A 19871-nucleotide genomic window follows, 5' to 3' on the forward strand; every position below is an offset into this window, starting at 1 on the left:
TTATGCCTCAAAATGGATTTGGGTGTGTGTTATTGCAAGGTTTCCTTTTTTGGCAAGTATATCTGCTACTTTGTTGCCTGAAATTCCCTCATAATCTGTAACCCACCTTAACATCACACTATTTGTACATCCAGTTTTTTTTCCATTGGTAAGTATGTCGGGTTCGAATGCAGGGCTGCTGGATTTAAACCCGGGACCTTTACCTTACATGATGAGCGCTGGGTACAGCTAAACCATTGCTCCCACCAATGCCCCCATTAGCACTTGCTAACATGAAGATTGTTGTTAACTAGGTTAAAATGACAAAACTACCAGTTTTTCAAGGGATATTATAATCAGATTATTTTATTAAATAAAATGATACAATTCAGTCATAGAAACAATATATTAAAAAGTCTCAACATTTCAAACATTTAATAAAGATCTAAGAGCTGTTAATGGTTGAGTGTTGTTGCCTGTTTTTGTTAGTAACAGAATTTTCTCCAATAACAACCCATAAATATGTACACAAATTAGACTTTATTGAGCCTCGGTACATTGTATGTATCGAGTACAGAATAAAATTTCATCGCCAACAGTTTGATCATTTTTATTCAAAAAAATCATTTGACTAAGGATTACCACAATTGGCACGATCAAACTGCTAACAATTTACAAACTCACAGACCACTCAGCGTATATTCCACATATTGCACTGTTTGAACTTAAATTTAAAATTTGATTTTGCTTTTTTGACTAAAATGTTTGTTGTTTGATACTATTGGAACAACTTTGGATACATCAATTTCATCGTTATCTACACTACAGTCTATACTTCTCTAAGCTCTTAAAACATCCTCTATTTTTCTTTGGTTATTTTATTTTTATTATAAGTAGAACTTGTAAATTCTAAGTAATGGATAGCATAATGGAATAAAGAAATTTAATTTCTATGTTTATTACTAGTTTAGTCACACACTTGGCGTGTGCATTAGTAACGAGTGTACTATCAACTACAAATTATCTAAATACCAGAGCCTAACAATTACTAATGAAAACATAACATCTAAAACATTAGGGTTAATCTCTCAGCTAAATTAATTTTTATATCTTTGGCTACGTTTCTAAAACAGAAAGCTAGTTCCAATTTTGAACGGAGTATCAATATACCTACATTTTTGCCATCGCAAAAACCTTTTGTTATTTGAGTTGAACATGTATTTACCAGTGATATTTTCCCCATTTTTCTAAAATATTTTTTTTTATAATTCTTTATAAAACCAGTTTTTCAAAAATGGACATTTAGATTTAACAAGTCACAGGTTGAAGGATTATTATTTCAAAATATCTTTTATTATTTCACACTAATTCTTACCTCTATACAGATAGAAACACTGAGATTTCAAATGTACATTTTTTACACCTGCTTCAGGAACTTGAATATTTTCTCATTGTTGGAAGTCCAAATGGATCAGATCTATGCTTTTATAATTTCACACTCGATTTTATCTTAATAAATACAACTCTTTTTGGTGTTAACAAATGTAGAAAATATTGAAGCTAATATTATTATTTTAATCCCATCCACACTTGGTTTTGTTTAAAGCAGTCTTCATATACATTTGGTCACACATTATTCGCTTTGATCAGTGTTTGCAATAAACAATTTAAACTAATAAAACAATAAATATATAAACTTTTAGGCACATTTAAAACAAAATATGTAAAAGGATAACAAATCAAAATTCACATTAGTATTCACACTTAAAAGTTATTTACATCGGCTGGTACTTTTCATCTAACAATGACTAGAACTATCGGCCAGTCTCAATCGGTCTATCTGTTCTTGTGTCTCTCTAACTCTTGCTTCGACTTGGATGCGCTCTCTTCTTAACTGTTCCACTTTTTCTTTAAGTGACAAGTTTTCATCTGTGGAAGAAAAATGAAGAATTTGAGAATACACACTAAAATTGGTATATAAGTCTGATAGAGATCAATAACATATTGACCACCACTATTTGTGATTTCTATCCATGCACTTCTATCAATAATGTAAAGGAAAATTCTACATTTTTCAACTTTAAGGAATGATTAAGAATATTCTCAATCTAAAGAAACTGACTAAATTTTTAACTGCTTTTTAAAGATAGCAAACCGTACTACACATCACACTTAAAAGTCACGCTTTTAGGTTATTTATCATAATTGTACTATTTATTAGCATTATCCAGGTCTTCCTATTCATGCTGGTTTGTATGGCACATTTCAGCGTTTTTATATCTGTGTTGATCAAGGATATAACCTATGCAACATCAAATTACAAGCAATCACAATCACTTGAGATATACCACAATTTTTCAAGAAAAAAATCTTAAAAGAGGTTATACTGACAAAAAATTCTCATAAGATCAACTAGCCAATCAGCCAATCTGAATGAATTCCAAACCTCTAAAATGTAGTATGTTGCAGTCCAAAAGTACAGAAAATAAAAATGAAACAAGAGACATTCCATGTTTCAAGCTGAATTGCTCGCCATAGAAGCATGTGTATAATAATTTTTTGTGTGTTCTTTTTACAACAGTATTTATTTTTATACTATAAATAAAATTGCTGACGTGCAAATTGAAAAAAAAAGACAAAATCTTAAACTAAGTGGCACCAGAGAGTGAAGAATCACTCAGTGGTGACACTTCTGCAAGAGTCTACATGTTATGACTCGCTGTCCAACTGGTCGCGAGGCCACTGCCGCTTCAATCTCTTTGGGGGATTATTGGGGATAGTTCAGGATGTCAGGTTTAAAACTAAAGTCTAGGAAACATAACTTACAAGCTTACCTCTAATGGCATCTGTGGACATGTTCGATATATCGTAGTCATCAGGAGGATTTTTTAAGAGTGTTTTCTGCAATTTGTCAAAAGTAGAACTGCACACATAGACTTTTCGTTTAACAGGTTCGCTCTGAGGGCAATATTTTGATTCCACAGCTACTTGGTTTCCAAGATCAAATGATTTAAAGGGCACCAATGGTGTTTTTGGAGTTGGTGTTTTGTCTGCTTGAATTTTACTGTTTTGAATGTTTATTATTTCATTGTCTTGCCAAAGTGTAAGGGTATTTCTAGATTTAAAAGGGTTCGTGTTCATTTTTTGTATTTTGGGCGACATGTGGCTGGGGCTGTATGTTTGATCGCCGTTCCGGATGATATCAGCGCCTTTGGACAGTTTGAACTGTTCTCTTTCCCCACCGCTTGAATTTTGCCTAGAGTGTGTTCTTGTGTTTTGGTTCCTAAGCCTCGGACTGAAGGTGATGGTATTTTTGTACAAATTTTCATTCCTGTCGATGGATGTAGTTTCAAGAGATATGGCATTATTGACATAGTCATTTTCTTGGTAAATTTCAGTCATGTTGCTATGTCTTTCTATATTTTTAGGGGATTTATTCAATTGACTTTGAAATTGTTGATTAGCCTGTTTTTTCTTCGATTTGAGGCTTTCACCTGATTTATCGGATTTTTTTGAATCTGTATTTCTAACTATTATTTTTTCAAGAGTTTTAGAAATAGTTTTGAAAATTCCTTCTTCGTTTTCTATTTTTGGAACTGGATTGTTGTTTATTGTTTCTTCTAAAAGGTTTATCTGTGATTTAATGTCACATTCGTTTGGGTAGTGGAGATAACTGGAGCGGAAATGAGGTTGGGTGTTAGGGACGATTGCTGATTTTGTGCTTAAAGTCGGCGACATGTATTCAGGGTGGTAGAAGGGTTTAGTTCTGAAGTCTCCTATTAAATTTTCAGCTTCTCTTATAAGCTCTCTGTATTTCATATCGCCTTCTTTATCAACATTCTTGCTGTCCAGTCTTGGATTATTCCTCGGCGGAAGAGCAGGAGGAGTATCATTGTAACCAGCGATTGAGTTTGAGCGTTTCTTAGCCATGGGAGATTCTCTCTTTGGAATATTTTTTTCTTCAAAGCCGTTTCTTTTTTCGACAGAATTTGAATTAATTAACTTTGAAACATGGGGATTTTTTAGATACTTTCCGTTGTACTCGAGGACACCGTTTCTTCTAAGAGAGACAGGTGTTCCATCTGCACTTCTTGTACCGCTACGTTGATTAATAATCCTTTCCATTAAAACTCTATTTAAGTTTACATGTCTTCCTTGTTCATAATTAACCCTCTCCGAATCAGGGATTGCATGCGTTCTGATGTTCGGGGATAGAGGTTTTCCTAATGGAGCCTCTCTGGGAAGGCATTCAGCAGAATGTATTCTTTCCCTCGATGAATGCTTGTGTCTTTTCTTGTAACGTTTCGGGGTAGTCTCAGCTGAAGGATGATGAGAATCTTCACTCTTCCTGGAGCTGGCACGTCTCCTCCTGTTGCACAAGCTCGATCCATGTGAAGACGCCACGCTTCCATCTCCGCTGGATCGCTGTCTTCTCATCCTCAAACATTGCCTCTTGCACATGTCCGGTGTATGGTTACCTCCGACATACATGCAATGACCTTTGTTTAACACTTTACCTGAAACATACGAAAATGCTATTATCCACTAGAACCATAATTTTTCAAACCACGTTCAAACATCGATACACATAGACAGGACAGTACTGAGCAATGACAGTTTAAATTTTAGAGAAGAGTGTAGTGAAGAAAAGGTTTCTGGTTGAAGATGGAAAACATCTTAAGTGAAACTTCAGTCCATTCATCTGTCATGCTAATACCTGTAAATTCAGTATCAGAATTAGGAAATTCTGCAATGGATCCTGTGTCAATAAAATCAAGTTCTTCATGTCGTTCACATCGATGTAGACTGGAATTATCTGCACAAAATTACCAGCAACATGCTGGGGCTGTATATTTTTTAAAGGTTGAAAAGGCAAGTGGTAAACGGCCTTGTTCTTACCGTTGTAATCGTGCTGTTCTTCGCAGTCTGTCGGGTCGCTGTCGCTGAGGATGTCCGTCTCTTTCTCGTAGACGTAGCTCTCATCGTATTTTCCGAGCATTTCGTTCAGAGTCACGTCATCGTCGGAGAAATCGCTGGAATTTCCGTGGTGGTTGTCGTCGGATCCAGAGCTCGGTGCTGATGTAGAGGAAGACGACGTTCCCGGTAGGATGTGCCTGCAAGGCCGATTCAGCTGCGGCGAGCAAGTAGTCATTGTATTAATAGGCCTGCGACCGTTCACCAATCTGAAAAATTTTAAATTCACATAATTGGGCATAAAAATGGTAGGAGTCTCATATCAGGGAGTATCACGATCGTTTATAAATATTTTGAATAAAACAGGACGATGGATTGAGCCCTGAGATACACCTGCAATTAGACTAATTTTGAAAAACAGTTATTTTACTTACGGGCTTGCTACATAAGTGCCACTTCTGACCACGTTGACATTCCGAATGTTGTCAATTTTCCTTTCCATAAGGGTCGGCGTGTACAAGCCAGGTTCTTCTTTGGCCAGACGCTCCCGATATCCACTCGACGATAGTGTAGAGCTGCTGCCGACGGTCGAGGATGTCTCGCCCGGGGAGTTGTAATTTTTGCCCTTGTCCATTTGTAAATTGTTCGTTCCGAGCCAGGGGTTGGTCCTAATCCTGTTCCGTTGCCTGGGGGACGCCGAGGATAGGAACGGGGAGACGCAGTGGATTGAGCCGGCCGTGTGGGTCGACGAGGAGCCCTCCGAGTCTCTTTCCGTGACCAGGTTGAATCTCTGACCACCGTCGAAAGATTCAGTTCTCCTGTGGGAGACATTCTGGACGAGCTGGGAATTTTTTCTCTGCGACTGGAAAAAGTTAGACATTCGTTATGGTTATTATGGGTAGGGATTTAATATTATTTATTTAGAAATCGTGTGATGCGGTCTGGTGTGATGGTTAGGTTGTAGGTTTTAAGAAAAACATTTTCTTTATCGTGCCAACCTCTCTCCTCTCACTTCTCTTTCTCTCTTTCTTTCTTTCCTTCTCACTCTCTCTCTCTCTGTCTATATATGTGTCGCTCTCTCTTACTCTCCCACTCCCTCTCTCTCTTTCACTTTTTCTTTCTTTCTTTCTTTCTCTCTCTCTCTCTCTCTCTCTCTCTCTCTCTCTCTCTCTCTCTCTCTCTCTCTCTCTCTCTCTCTCTCTCTCTCTCTGTCTATATATGTGTCGCTCTCTCTTACTCTCCCACTCCCTCTCTCTCATTCACTTTTTCTCTCTCTCTCTCTCTCTCTCGCTCTCTCACTCTATCTCTGTGTCAGTTTGCCGCATTGTCGTGCCCTCCCTTTTATTCTTCATGTCCTTCTATCTTACTCTCTTTTCCTCTCTCTTCTCTCTTTAGTTATTCCTTTCTCACTCTGTCTATATGCCAGTCTCTTTCTTTAAATCTTTTTCTCTCTCCCTATTTTTTCACTCACTCTCTTTCTCTCCATGTCTCTTCGTCTTCTATCGCTCTCCCTCTCTCCTCTTTCTCTTTCTTTTTTCCTTCCTTTTCTTTCTTTCTCTCTTTGTACATACATTTACACATATATCTCATCATATTTTGCACATATATCTATCGCTCTCGCTTACTCTCCCACCCCCTCTCTTTATTTCACTTTTTATTTATTTTTTTCTCTTTTACTAACTCTCTCTCTTTCATTCTATTTGTCGGTCTGCCGATTTCTCTCACTATCCCTTTCTCTCTATGAGGCCGACTATCTTTCAATACATATCTGATGCACTCTCTTACTGTCCCTTTTCTCTCTTTCTCTAACTTTGATTTCCTCTCTCTCTTTCTTTCTTTCCCTCTCTCTCTCTCGTTCCCCCTGTTTATTAGTCTATCTGTCTATCGCTCTCTCTCACTCTCCTCTCTATTTCTGTCTATATATTTGTCTGTTATTCTCTACGTCGGTCGCCCTGTTGCATTATCTTACTCTCCCTCCCTTCCCCTTCTCACGTTCCTCTCTCTGTCTCTCTTTCTCTCTCTCTCTCACTCTCTCTCTCTCTCTCTCTCTCTCTCTCTCTCTCTCTCTCTCTCTCTGTATTTCTTTCCCTTTCTGCCTCTATGCCTGTCTCTTTCTTTAACTCTCTTTATCACTATTTTTTCTCTCTCTTTCTCTCACTGTCTCTTCGTCTGTCTATCGCTGTCCCTCTCACTCTTTCTCATTCTCACACACACAATTCTATAACTAATCAATACATTCACTCACAGCAAGAACTATGTATAGAAAATGGATAAATTTCTTGATTTGCTTTATATCGATTTTTAATACGGTGGTGCCTACACGCTTACTGCATGGAACCAAACCGTGTCAGCCTTTAATTACGACAAGATGCTCAAAGCTAACTAACACGCATATGACATCGTCTTTATTTTGTTCAGTTGACTGGCTTACAGAACAGGTTAGCCATGACCTACAGTCTCAATTTTGTCAAGTTATGTGGTATGTATGCAAAATGTAAAACATTATGGAACACACAACTACACACTACGTGTACTTAAATATCCATGAGGGCGAAACATGGTTGGCACAATTGTTAGGGATAAAAATGGTAGTAGGAGTCTCATCAGCCAAGGACTTTTTGGCTACCTAATAAATGATATTTAAGTTTATGAAAATTCTTTACAATAGAAATACTGGTTTTTAGACGAATATATGCTACTATGTTAAGTTGTACTTGCTGTTGATCAATGATTTCTGGCAGATGTAATCACTTACCTTGGGCGTGATAACTTTGTGACTAGGAGTTGATTTTGCATGTCTGTCAGCGATGTCTTCTTCAGTGGAAGATTCTGGCAGATTGTCCGCTGGTTTCACCTTCCTCTTGAGGAGTTCCTCTCGCCTGCGGCGAGCGGAGGCGGGCGTTAGGACGGCCCCCTGTTTGGGGCTGCTCGTTTGGGCGGTGCTGCACTGCACGGCCTCGCTTGTCCCTGTGTTCCCCGTATTTGCTTGGACGTAGTGCTTCCCTGTCCTCAGGTTGATGTAGTACTCCGGAGGAATGGATGCCCCCGGCGAAGTTCCGTCAGTCGAGTAGCCGGTCGAATACGCCGACTCGGGAGAAGAAAGGTTTGTCACAGCGTTTCCTTTCTCCTTCTGGTCATCAGTCATCGGAGTCTTGTCCACACTGTATTGTGAGGACTCCTTTGAGATTTGGCTCTCTTTTCGACTCGATTGTTCCTAAAAAAACATTCCTCTATCACTATCACAACTAAATAAACCTATTGTAAAAGTTATTTAAATGTTCAAGTAAAACAAATTTTTGCCATTCTTACTCCCTTGCAATCGGACGTCACACCTCCCTGCCTCCGTCCATTCAATCGACTGCACAAAAATTAAACTCCATTATTATTTTATTTTATATTTGTGTTAAAGCGGTGCAGACGTTCACTGTGACATGTAGCGAGTGAATAAAAATGGCAAATGACATAAAGCGTTACTGATCAAATTGAGTTTTCACATTGACAGCAACTCAAGCAAAATAGTGTACGTGCATGTGGCCCTTTTGTGTTTCACTTCTACGGTTTGTCGATTAAGTGAATCAAACGTGCCTTGTATATTTCAAATTTACGATAATGATTACGTTGTATTGTTTAAAAAAATTCCAGAAGTTCGGTACTATTTCTCCGGATTTACTTACGCCAGCATGAAATGATCAAAGCACACATGAAATACAACACAATGAACTTTTACTAAAACGCTTACAAATATGTATAACTTTCAGGGTTACTTATTTTTTTAATAAATGCAAATTACATCAATAATTAATGATATTTTTATAACCGCAAAGGGAAAACCTAAGCTCAGACTGATAGAAAAATTTATGGTTATTATGGGGATGACGCTATAGAAGAAAGCCCAGTCCTTAGTCTTAAAGTTAATTGGGTTTGAAGCGAGAATTTTGATTTGGAAAACGATGGTCGTACTTTAATCAATGATGATGACGAAATTTAACCATTCATAAATAACATTGCAGCGACACTTGAAGGGTTTCAACGCATCTGACAGTAGCTAGTTGTCGGAGTGATCGGTTTCTTATTGACTGAGAAGAATTGGACCTCGAATCGGCGATTCCTTCCTAAAACAACCTATTTTTAAAATGACTGGGTATGAAAAGTGGGCGTTTTACAACAATATACAGAAAGGAAAATGTTAGGAAAAACGCAGCGATACACCGTTAACAACTCTAAAATTCGGATTACGTCACAAGAAGGTGAATGAAGAACACACAGAGCGGTTAGTCATCAATTTACCAAAATTGGTTTTCCTCACATTGCCCCTTTAGAGATTCACTTTTTCCAGGCTATGAAAAACTCCATTAATGGTGTTTGCTAAGTTTGCTCAAAAACCATTGGTCAAGTTCTGGGAGAACGGAATTACATAATTACATGGAACATGGCAACAGTCAGTGGAACAAAATGGTTTATATATTGTTGATTAATTTTGTTTACAATAAGGTGAAATATTCTTTGAATTTACCACGCAAAAAACGCTAAGGAATTATTTTACAAATCAATATGAAGTCATGCCCCTTATGCAGAGAAAGGTTGCTCGATTATCCCACATAATAGAGGCGTGTCATGCCTCGGCTCCGTACAGAGAGCGTGTAGGCGTGCCGCCGGATTTAAGAATGGTTCTCGGACACGGTAGCGAGTTTTAGGTCCCCTGTTCCGTTTTTAAGAGAAATTGGGAATTTTTCATGGTATATAGCCGTCAAGATACGTGTTTTGTATGAATAAGTGTATTTATTAGAGTGAATGGGGATGGGCCGATGGTGGAATTGCATCCCCATCGCCCTTCGAGCTATGTATGTGACTTGAGTCGGTGGTGGAATATTTATAAAAGTACCCCATCGACCCCAATTAGATAAGTTCGTTATCTACTAAATAGAGTGAATGCAATTTATATAAGTGTGAATGGATTTTTATTTATATATAAAATATAAATAAAATAAAAATATAAATATTATATATATTTTCCATGATAGGCAATAGGATTATAAGATGATGAGGCTTTTTAGATTTTGGTTCCTGATAGTGAAAAATTTCCATTAGGTTGTGAAGTGGTTCTAAGGTCATAATTGTAAATCTTGGTATAATGAAAAAATAATTTCATTTTTCTGCACAGAATTCTTTAGATATTTCAACAAAATGTCTTGTATTAAAATTATTATAGTACTTTGAGAAAGTACAATACTATAATAATTAGATAAAGGCCAAAAATTACCCAGAAGAGTTAACAATTAATTCAGAACAAAGTTTCAATTAAATAATTACTAATAAGTCATTTTTTGCGTCAAAATATGTGTTTCATGTTTCTGTGTTTTGTGTAAGTGAGTGTATTTATTAGAGTGAATAGCATTCCCATTGCCCCTCCAGCTGTGTACGTGACTGGGGTTGATGACGGAATATTACACCAACGACCTTAATTAGATTAGTTTGTTAGTGTATGCAGGAATTTTGAGTATATGAATGAATGAATGAATGAAAAAGTACTTTATTAGATAACAAAAGAGAGTAAAAAAAAAAATTGTACATAAACAAAAAGCACATTTCGGCAATGGTTATCAACCGTCTGCCGGAGTCGGACTATACATTTTTAATAAACAAGGAAAATATTTCTTCTTAAGGAATAAACAAAAGAGAGAGAAAAAGCTATATAAATAAACTAAAATAACAATATATCTATTTATGCACATATAAATGAATNGAGCGCACCTCAAAATATCCCGAGATACCCCCCTCCCCAACGACTGCAGAGCGGGATTGTTTAAATAAGGATTTCAATATTGAAAGAATTTTTATTGAGTATATGATGGAGGAATATTGAGTACTCCATCCACCAAATAGAATGAATGCAATGTATATAGGTTAGAATGTATTTATTTGTGTGAATGCGTATTGAATGTGTGTCGGAATATTTTGCATGCGCTCGGGGCTGAAATGACCAAGCTGTCGAATGCTCCTTTAAAAAAAAGTAATATACTTCTATTTCAAATCAAATCTGCTTTCCTTTATTTAGCAAATACTTCATCAGTTTTTGGGAGCATCATACCCACTCATAATTGTCGGAGAGACTGGCCCTTAGGAATATCATGGCAGATATTACGAATTAGGGCTACGAATAGACGATATCAAAATTTAACCAATTTTTTATGGAGATTCATCCAAACACTCTTGGGCATTGAGGGGCAGTTGCGAAAACCAAATTGATGACAAAAAATTACGGATTGGAACAAATCTTTTTTAAATCGTTTTCCCAGCATGGGTAGTAGACCTGTTGGGCAATATGAGGTAGTATAATGTGTTCGTTTTATTTTGGTTTAGGGATCCGGATATAGATAAGCTATATTCCAAGCTAGGGAAAAGTAGGTTGTATGAAATATGATGTACTTTTTTGGGATGTATTAGATGAGTTGTGAATAACAAGGTCCAAGACCTAAAGTTTTCTTTGATTTGAGAGCCACGGTGTAATAACTGTCACAAGGCGCAAAAGCTTCAGGAAGGAAAAGTGTAAATTTTCAGTGATAACAGTGAACATTCTCTTTCGCTTCAGCATGGCCCAACTTGGATTTCTCGAACATAACTGAATCTTTATGACAACTCAAAAATCACATTGTTAAATTTAAAAAAATATATATAACCCTCAAAGTTAACATACATACAATAAGCACTACTTTAATTTTTGAATTATTACAAATTTTACATTGTTTACACATACATAATTAGATATTTTAATCTATGCAAGCTAAAAATGTATAAACAAAGTTAAAATTTACTATATTTCTATAAATAAATACGTCTTATATATTTTCAATTTGCATACGTTAAGCACAAAAAAAATCTAAAGCGTAAATTATATTAATATAAATTTTAGTTAATCTGTCTGTGAGTATGTGTCAAAATTTGATTTAATTTGAATAGTTCAGGGTACAATACAATTTCAGATTTTTTCTCGGTAATATAATTAATTTGTGAGTTACCAGCTAATTTATAATTTATTATTATTAGATGACTGAAATGAAGTAGGAATACCCAAAAATCAGGTTTTCTATCTATAAACGCCGAGAAGATACTATTTTGTAAATTTCTTACGGGAAAAAAGCATGTCATACAAAAATGTTTTCTACGTTACTTATTAACTTTTTTTATATAAAAATTTAGGAATTTTTTAAAAAATTTACGTTAAATTATGTATAGAATGAGTCATCTCATGAACTCAAATGATTCTTTCGCTCTTACAAGCCTTAAAAGTTTTAAACGATGGAAGATCTTTTTAGAAAAAAACACAAATTCACTACGATGTGAGGAAAATTCACAAAAAAAAGCTTCATTTATTATTAAGCATTTGTATAGTACGCCTGGTAGAATCAGTACTATTTTCAAAAAGTTTGGTTGATCAAACCCTCAAAATCTGTTTATCGTGGAAAAATCAAGATTTTATGCGAAGGTGAAGATTTAGTACATATTGATGACATTTTTTTTTTTAGAAACAATGAATACTACACATTAAAATTACGAAAAAATGGATTTACTTTATAAATTAAATAAAAAAAAAATTAAAAGGAAAAGCAGATAATTTGTTTTGTAGAAGGACTGACAGTCTAAAACTCTTTTCGCGATAAAGACTCCAAAACTTGTCAGTTAGTTTTAATTTTTTTAAATTTAATTTTTATTTTAGTTTAATCTGTAATATTCAGTTGGCCTTTAAAAAAAACCGCATGTCATCAATTCGAATTAAATCTTCCCCTTCGCTTAAAACTTTCCCATGATAGAGAGATTTTTTTTTGGTTTCGATTTACCATACTCCTCGATAAAAGTATGTACTGATTCTACTAAGCATACCATTCAGTCTTTATTAAATGTAGGGGTTTTAGCAAAGTTGGCCAATATCAAGGAAACCTCGTTTTGGCTTAGTGAATTTTTGAAATTTTTCGGAGATCTGTTTAAATTTTGTAGCTTCGTTCCAGCACAGCAATCAGTTGGATTGAAAGGATTCAGTTGATTTATTCTATGGAGAATTTAATGTCATTATTATAAATAAAGTAATGAAGAAAATCTTTTTGTGAGAAAAGTCAGTTTTCTACCCAAAAGGTTAAAAAAACTTATATCACAATGACAGAATGAGCTAAAAAATTTTCTAACCATTTACCTAACTTGTTTTTCATTGTATAACAAACCACCCTGTATTCTATTATTATTATTTTTTTTTGAAAAGAACTGTTGGCAGTTCTTAATTTAAGACTTTACAATACTGTTTCACCGACGACGTTTATTAATTGTACGAATTCAAAAAATGAGGCGATTAGTTTCAAAATCGCCTCAATCCACATTTTTTTATAGTTTTTCCAAGTTTTTAATGCATTACAACAACTAGGAAAAAAGTTTTGACCAAAAGCTATTCAACACAGCATAAAAACACATTTACACTCATGAGTTCAGATCAATACCGACTCAACCCAATGTTCACTTACTGGTTTTTTTTCCCAATAAAAATGTTATTTTTATTTTACTTTTTTTCCTGCTTAAGATATCAGAATATTGTTTTGTTTTTTATTGATGCTAGGTTTACAAAAATAGGTGGGTCTAGGACCAATAAATTCAGTATAATTTCCAATTATTCCACCAAAATGATTGTTAGCTACACAGATTGCTTCTAAACCTGCTCTATCCAAAATTCAAGTTTAAATTTTTGGCAACTTGCAAACAATATTGAAGAAAACTATGCCTTAAATGCTGGGAGACCTTTCTTCTTTCAAATAAAAATTAATAAAAACATCTAAACCGCATTGCATGGCTCTAAAGTGACTTTTGTTTGTCTCTCATAAAATTTTGAAAATGGTTTTCAAACTAATCGCGTCACAATTATGTTTTGTTCACGTGTCCCATAAAGATTTGACGTTCTGCCAGGTCAAATGAAAAAACGATAAAATTATTCGTTCATTCACATTCGTTCTGTCACAGCCAACGGTTTTATTATTGAAATAAATTTCAAGAGATTAGAATAACAAGAAACATTATTGTCGGTGTTATTTCCTGATAAATCATGGCACAATGACAGGTTTACATTACAATTCTCTGCAGGGTGGGTGCAGTAGTAATGACATTACAATTGTTGAAAAGCCTGATTATGTTTTTTTTAATCGGAGAATTGATGGAATATATATACACTCTTTGTTGCTTGAGTTTTGATTAATTTATGAAAAGTTATCATGATGGTTTAATAGTTTAGAGGGTTTATTGACTTGGTTATTAAATAATATAAAGAAGTGATAATTTCTTGGACCACCTAAGAATTGTTATCTATGTGCTTGATCTATTAAAGTTGAAATTGTAACAAAATAATACTGTCACGGTAAGAAAACCTGAAGGTATTTTTATCATTTATCTCGACGTTATCATGATTGTCTTACAGCGTCGGTCCTAAAGGATCAGATGGCCTGTTTATCCTAATCAAAAAGCATGCTACCGAAGTCGAAACGCTTAAAGTTTCAGATATAACAGTCGTTCAGCTTATTTAATTTTACTTACATAACTGAGCCGGGGACTTGTCGAGGGCGAGTCTTGAGGATTCTTGCCCTTTCCTTTGGACCTGTTTTGCTTTTTTCGTGCTCGCACGATGTGCGTTTCCATCCACGACCTTAGTCTGGTTCCCAACATTTGCCCTTTGCTCTATGTTGCACTTTCAGCCCCGTCCATTCACACGAACTCGAGGATTTGCAATTGACACTCGATTCTTCCAACCGGTTGGTTCCAAGACGAAGAAAACAGGTCCTGAGACCGCTTCGTTTATCTTTCCATTCGCCTTGCCTAAGATCTCAGATAATCTGGAACAAATAATCAAACATAAACATAACATTATTATATAAAAATGACTAAAACTATAAAACAAAAAAACAAACAATCTTGATTTCTGTGAACGTCCTCTAAGAAAAGCTGTAGCCCAATTTATCGCCTCTTTATGGTAGTACTCAATACTGTCATGCAATGTACAGTTTCGACGCTTATTTTTTCTTTATTTGTATTTAATTATCACTGTTAAAAAGCCAAGTCTGACGTTGTTAATTAACGGTAATTTGATAATTTTGTCATATTCAGTGTGTCTGCATATTTCTCTTCGCTTGTTCACAATGGTTTTAATTTTTAATTTCTCTTGCAATATTACTGTTTGAAGGTTTAAATTAGGGTCGTATATATTTACTAATAAGTTGGTTAGCAGTTGTACTTCGAAGCATAGCAATTATTTTGAAGTTAAACAGTACAAATTTAGCCTTTTATAAAGTTTATAGATGTTGAAGAATATTTCTATGGATTGTTGCATATTTCTCTTGCAATATTACTGTTTGGAGGTTTAAATTAGAGTTGTATATGTTTACTAACAAGTTGGTTAGAGGTTGTAGTTCGAATCATAGAATTGTTTTGAAGTTAAGCAGCATAAATATCACGTTTTTATAGTTTATAGATGTTGATGAACATTTGGATGGATGTTCGCAATATTTATCGTGCAATAGAACTGCATGAAGGTTTAAATTAGGGTCGTATATATTTACTAACAAATTGGTTAGCGGTTGTACTTCGAAGCATAGCAATTATTTTGAAGTTAAACAGTATAAATTTAGCCTTCTATAAAGTTTATAGATGTTGATGAACATTTCTGTGGATTTTTGCATATTTCTCTTCCAAAATTACTGTTTTAAGGTTTAAATTATAGTCGTATATGTCTACTAACAAGTTGGTTAGCGGTTGTACTTCGAAGCATAGCTATTATTTTGAAGTTAAACAGTATAAATTTAGCCTTTTATAAAGTTTATAGATGTTGATGAACATTTCTATGGATTTTTGCATATTTCTCTTGCAATATTACTGTTTGATGGTTTAAATTAGAGTTGTATATGTTTACTAACAAGTTGGTTAGAGGTTTTAATTAGAAGCATAGCAATTATATTAAAAGTTAAGCAGTATAAATTTCACGTTTTTATAGTTTATAGATGTTGATGAACATTTGGATGGATGTTCGCAATATTTATCTTGCAATGGAACTGCATGAAGGTTTAAAGTAGGGTCGTATATATTTACTAACAAGTTGGTGAGCGGTTGTACTTCGAAGCATAGCAATTATTTTGAAGTTAAACAGTATAAATTTAACCGTTTAAGTTGTTGATGAACATTTCTATGGATTTTCGCATATTTCTGTTACAATATTCCTGTTTGAAGGTTTAAATAGTTTAAACTACAAAAAATAAAATAGTTTTTTAGTTTTTTTAAATTTAACGGTTTAAATAGTTTTAAGAGTCCTATATGTTTACTAACAAGTTGGTTAGAGGTTTTAATTAGAAGCATAGCATTTGTTTTGAAATAAAGTAGTGTAAGTTTCACGTTTTTAAAGTTTATAGACATTGATGAATGTTTCAATGGATGTTTGCGTATTTCTCTTGCAATAGTTGAAATTTTTAAATTAGAGTCGTATATGTCTATTAGCAAGGTGATTAATGGTTATTCTTCGAAGAATAACTTCGATATTCGCTATCGCGATATTACTGTTTATTCATTAAGTCGGAATCAGATATGTCTACTATTAAGTTGGTGAGCGATTATACCTAAAAGTACGTTTTTGAAGTTGATTGGTGTTAATCAATAATTCGATCGATGCCGTCATATTTCTCTCATGGTAATCTTGACAATACCTCATGTTCGAGTCTTCTGACAAGTTGGTGCACGGTTATTCATCAAAGGGTGGTAATTATTTTGAAGTTAGGGTGTAAAAAGTTGACGTTTTCGCAGTTAATATTAATCCACATTTTGTTGGATGTCCACCCATTTCTCCAGCGGTCGTCTTGCCTGAACCTGAGCCGAATATGTTCACTGGTAAGTTAGTAAACGGCTATACGCCGAATCATGGTAATTATGTTAAAGCAGATGTTGTTTAAATTTAACGTTTTTGCAGTTTAGCGATGTTGATTAACGTTTCGATGGACGTCCGTGAGTTTCTCTCGCCGTAGTTCTATCTGAACGACTTCTTTAATGGATAAGTCTATTAACAAGTTGGCGAGCGGTTAAACTTCAAAGCGCAATAATTGTTTTTATGTTAGACTGTATCAATTCCTTTATTTTTGAAGTTTATAGATTTTAATCCATATTTTGATGGATGTACATTTTTCTTCCTGGTAATCCTGTCCGAACGATTTGGTGAGTCGGATAAGTCTACTGTTCTGTGATAAGTCTGTTTTAAATGCAAGGTATTAAATCTCACGTTTTTGAAGTTTGTTCATATTAAACCACATTTCGATAAAACTCCCCGTGTTTCTCTCGCGTTTCATGCTTGTTGGAGTCAGATAAGTCAACTAGCAAGTTGGTGAGAGGTTTGAAGCGTGGAAGCGTTTGAAAGTTAGACTGCAAAGTTCACGTCGATCCACATTTCGAAGGATGTCGGCATGTTTGTCTCTCGATAGTCCCGACAGAACGAAGTTGAAATCGGGGTGTCTTTGGTTAGTCGGCGATCTTTTTAATGTTAGTCAATAGTTAATAACTCCCCTATAAAAACACAACCGATCAGTGATGATCAATTTATTTCCCACAGATTTGTCGCATGTTCCTTATTCAGTTATAAATTTCGTTCAGTTGTGAAAAGTTTAGTTAATGACTGTTAATTGTGAATTTTGCCATATTTGGTGTATGTCCTCGCTTGTTTATCTCTTTGTTTAATCAGATCCTTAATTAAGTCTTCGAACTTATGGTTATTTCTGGTCAGTTAAGTATGAAATAAAAGTTTCGTTATAAAGTAATACGAAACCATTTGATCTTTTCAGATTGATCGGTAAAAGTGTATCCATTTGTAATAAAAGTTAGATTATGTTGTAATTTTCTCTTTATTAAGAAAGTTTTGGGTTTAATGTCTATATAAAAATGAGTTAAGTATGTCAGAACCTATTCAGTACATAAAGTGTAATGGGCAACATTTTTTACATTCAAAAAATCCATTTTATTATGAATCATCGTAATTATGGTTTAAGGTCTTCTTCAGTGTTGTTTTTGTCTTGTAAGAGTTTCATTATCAAGAGTGCACTACTACTTTCTTCTTATTACTTTTTATACCGTTTGGAATTAAAAGGGGGATTTTCCAGAGGCCGTTTGTTCCGATTTTATACGACGGAGCTCGTAATTAGGCAGTACACGGACGCCATTTTCAGGGGTTATTAAAGGTACAACGAATCGGACATAAACTCCGTGTAGTGGACCACCATAACTGGTAGATATGACCGGTCGACGGTTTTCAGGAGTAAGGTCGATTTGCAGTAAATTTGTGTTTAGTGCTTATTGGACTTGCGAGGGAACGGGAGGGTCTATTGAGATTCTACTCTTGATCTTGCCGTTGTACCATCGGATTGAGTCGAGTGTAACTTAATTATAATTTTATTGACCGTTCTACTGTGTCGTATTAAGATATATTGACTTCTTTTAAATCACTTTTGATTTAAGCAGTTAAATTCACTGTTCACTTATACTTTCCTGACATCTGTTTAACTATGAAGTATGTAAACAACGTCTTTGATATCTATGAAAAACTGGAGTTTTTGATTGTTTGTTTATGTACAGGCAATAGGGAATGACGTCGTCTAACACTAGTGACAACTGGAATAACGGAAAGTTCGTTGGTAAACACTATGAACTTTCACTTTGATAAGGAATAAAGGTGTGGCAACGAGTACTCAGATAATAGACCAATTACAAGCCGGTGCCACAAGGGAACATTCTTAGCCCCATCATATCATTTGTACTGCTTACGTTCTATTACGTCCTACCATCATTACCACTTGCACGGATGATACCGCAATTTTGCCGTTTATTTCAAACCTTACCAAAGCAACATTGAACAACTAAGAACACCTTGAACTTACGAAAGACTGGTGTACAAACAGACTTCTAATCAAATCTGATACTTAGGAGCATAGTTAGCAAACTGATGTTGAATTCTCACAAAGCACCTAAAACACAAAAACTTATAAGAAGACTTTGATAACTAGGAAGAGTTTTATGATCAACATTTGACTGTCAAAACTCAATTAACTCTAAACTGTACATTACTGTGACCACTTTTGGCATATGAAGTGGAACTGTGTTATCCAGCATATCTAATCTTGTCAATCAAAAGTCCTCAGAAAACTGGTCAAAGCTGTTTACTACGTGCCTTACTATTCACAACGACCTCGACTTTACTTTTTCACTGATCCGTTCCAACTTCCAAAAATCCCACATAAAGCTTTCAATTCATCTTAACCCTACTGCCCAACCCTATCTGCACTTTTCCATCCTAAGAAACCAGCAATATCGCTTTAAACGACGCTAACCTGAATACCTTAAGTATCGATCTGTTAAAAGTTAACTGGCCAAAGCTACCTAGTATATCACCGATTTTACATCTACATCGATCTCAACTTTCTTTTTGTCGTCTAATTCGTTCCCACTTCCAAAAGTCCAACAACTAAGCTTACAATCCATCTTAAGTCAACTGCCCAAACCTTATCCGCACTTTTCCATCCTGAGATACCGGCAACATCAGTACCTTAAATATCGATATCTTAAGAGTCCATTGATATCTTATCAAAGCTATTGATTACGTCACTATCCATAACAGCCTCAATTTTTAGTTTGTTGACTGTCTCGATCCATTCTAACCCATCTTCTCAAGCCTTCTCTGCACTTTCGTTCATCCTCGAAAGCTTGGCCAGTTATATGTAATTTAATTTTGTCATGGTTTAACAAAACTTGTGCAATTTGTGGCCCGGTCCTGTAGAAGTGAAGAGTTTGTGTTGTGGAGCTGTTGAATCATTAGACGCTATGAAGTGTCGGGAAGCTAACCGTCGAGTCGACAAATGAGCTTTGTAGTCGTTGTTCCATTGTAGTGAGGTCAACAAAATCAGATTTGAGCTTAAACAGCGATGGTGCAT

The 19871-nt window shown here is 35.1% G+C and overlaps 1 protein-coding gene across 3 annotated transcripts in view; it reads right to left on the reverse strand.

The window, feature by feature from the left end:
• Window positions 1-366: 366 nt before the first annotated feature.
• Window positions 367-19871, reverse strand: part of LOC106668656 — a 191453-nt gene continuing 171948 nt past the window's right edge. For 2 of the 3 annotated variants that reach the window (XM_024229912.1, XM_024229913.1), the window contains exons 3-9: window positions 14458-14753; window positions 7649-8107; window positions 5328-5755; window positions 4879-5162; window positions 4697-4795; window positions 2814-4496; window positions 367-1908 (exon numbers count right to left, since the gene is read on the reverse strand). In XM_024229912.1, the coding sequence (XP_024085680.1) occupies window positions 1778-1908; window positions 2814-4496; window positions 4697-4795; window positions 4879-5162; window positions 5328-5755; window positions 7649-8107; window positions 14458-14586 (3213 nt within the window). In that variant the 5' untranslated portion in view covers window positions 14587-14753 and the 3' untranslated portion in view covers window positions 367-1777. The remainder of the gene's footprint in view (window positions 1909-2813; window positions 4497-4696; window positions 4796-4878; window positions 5163-5327; window positions 5756-7648; window positions 8108-14457; window positions 14754-19871) is intronic. The other variant, XM_024229914.1, reaches the window with a different exon arrangement.

The sequence above is a fragment of the Cimex lectularius genome, unplaced genomic scaffold, assembly GCF_000648675.2.
Source record: "Cimex lectularius strain Harlan isolate CLEC.00 unplaced genomic scaffold, Clec_2.1 scaffold250, whole genome shotgun sequence".
In the NCBI taxonomy this organism is placed as follows: Eukaryota; Metazoa; Arthropoda; class Insecta; order Hemiptera; family Cimicidae; genus Cimex; species Cimex lectularius.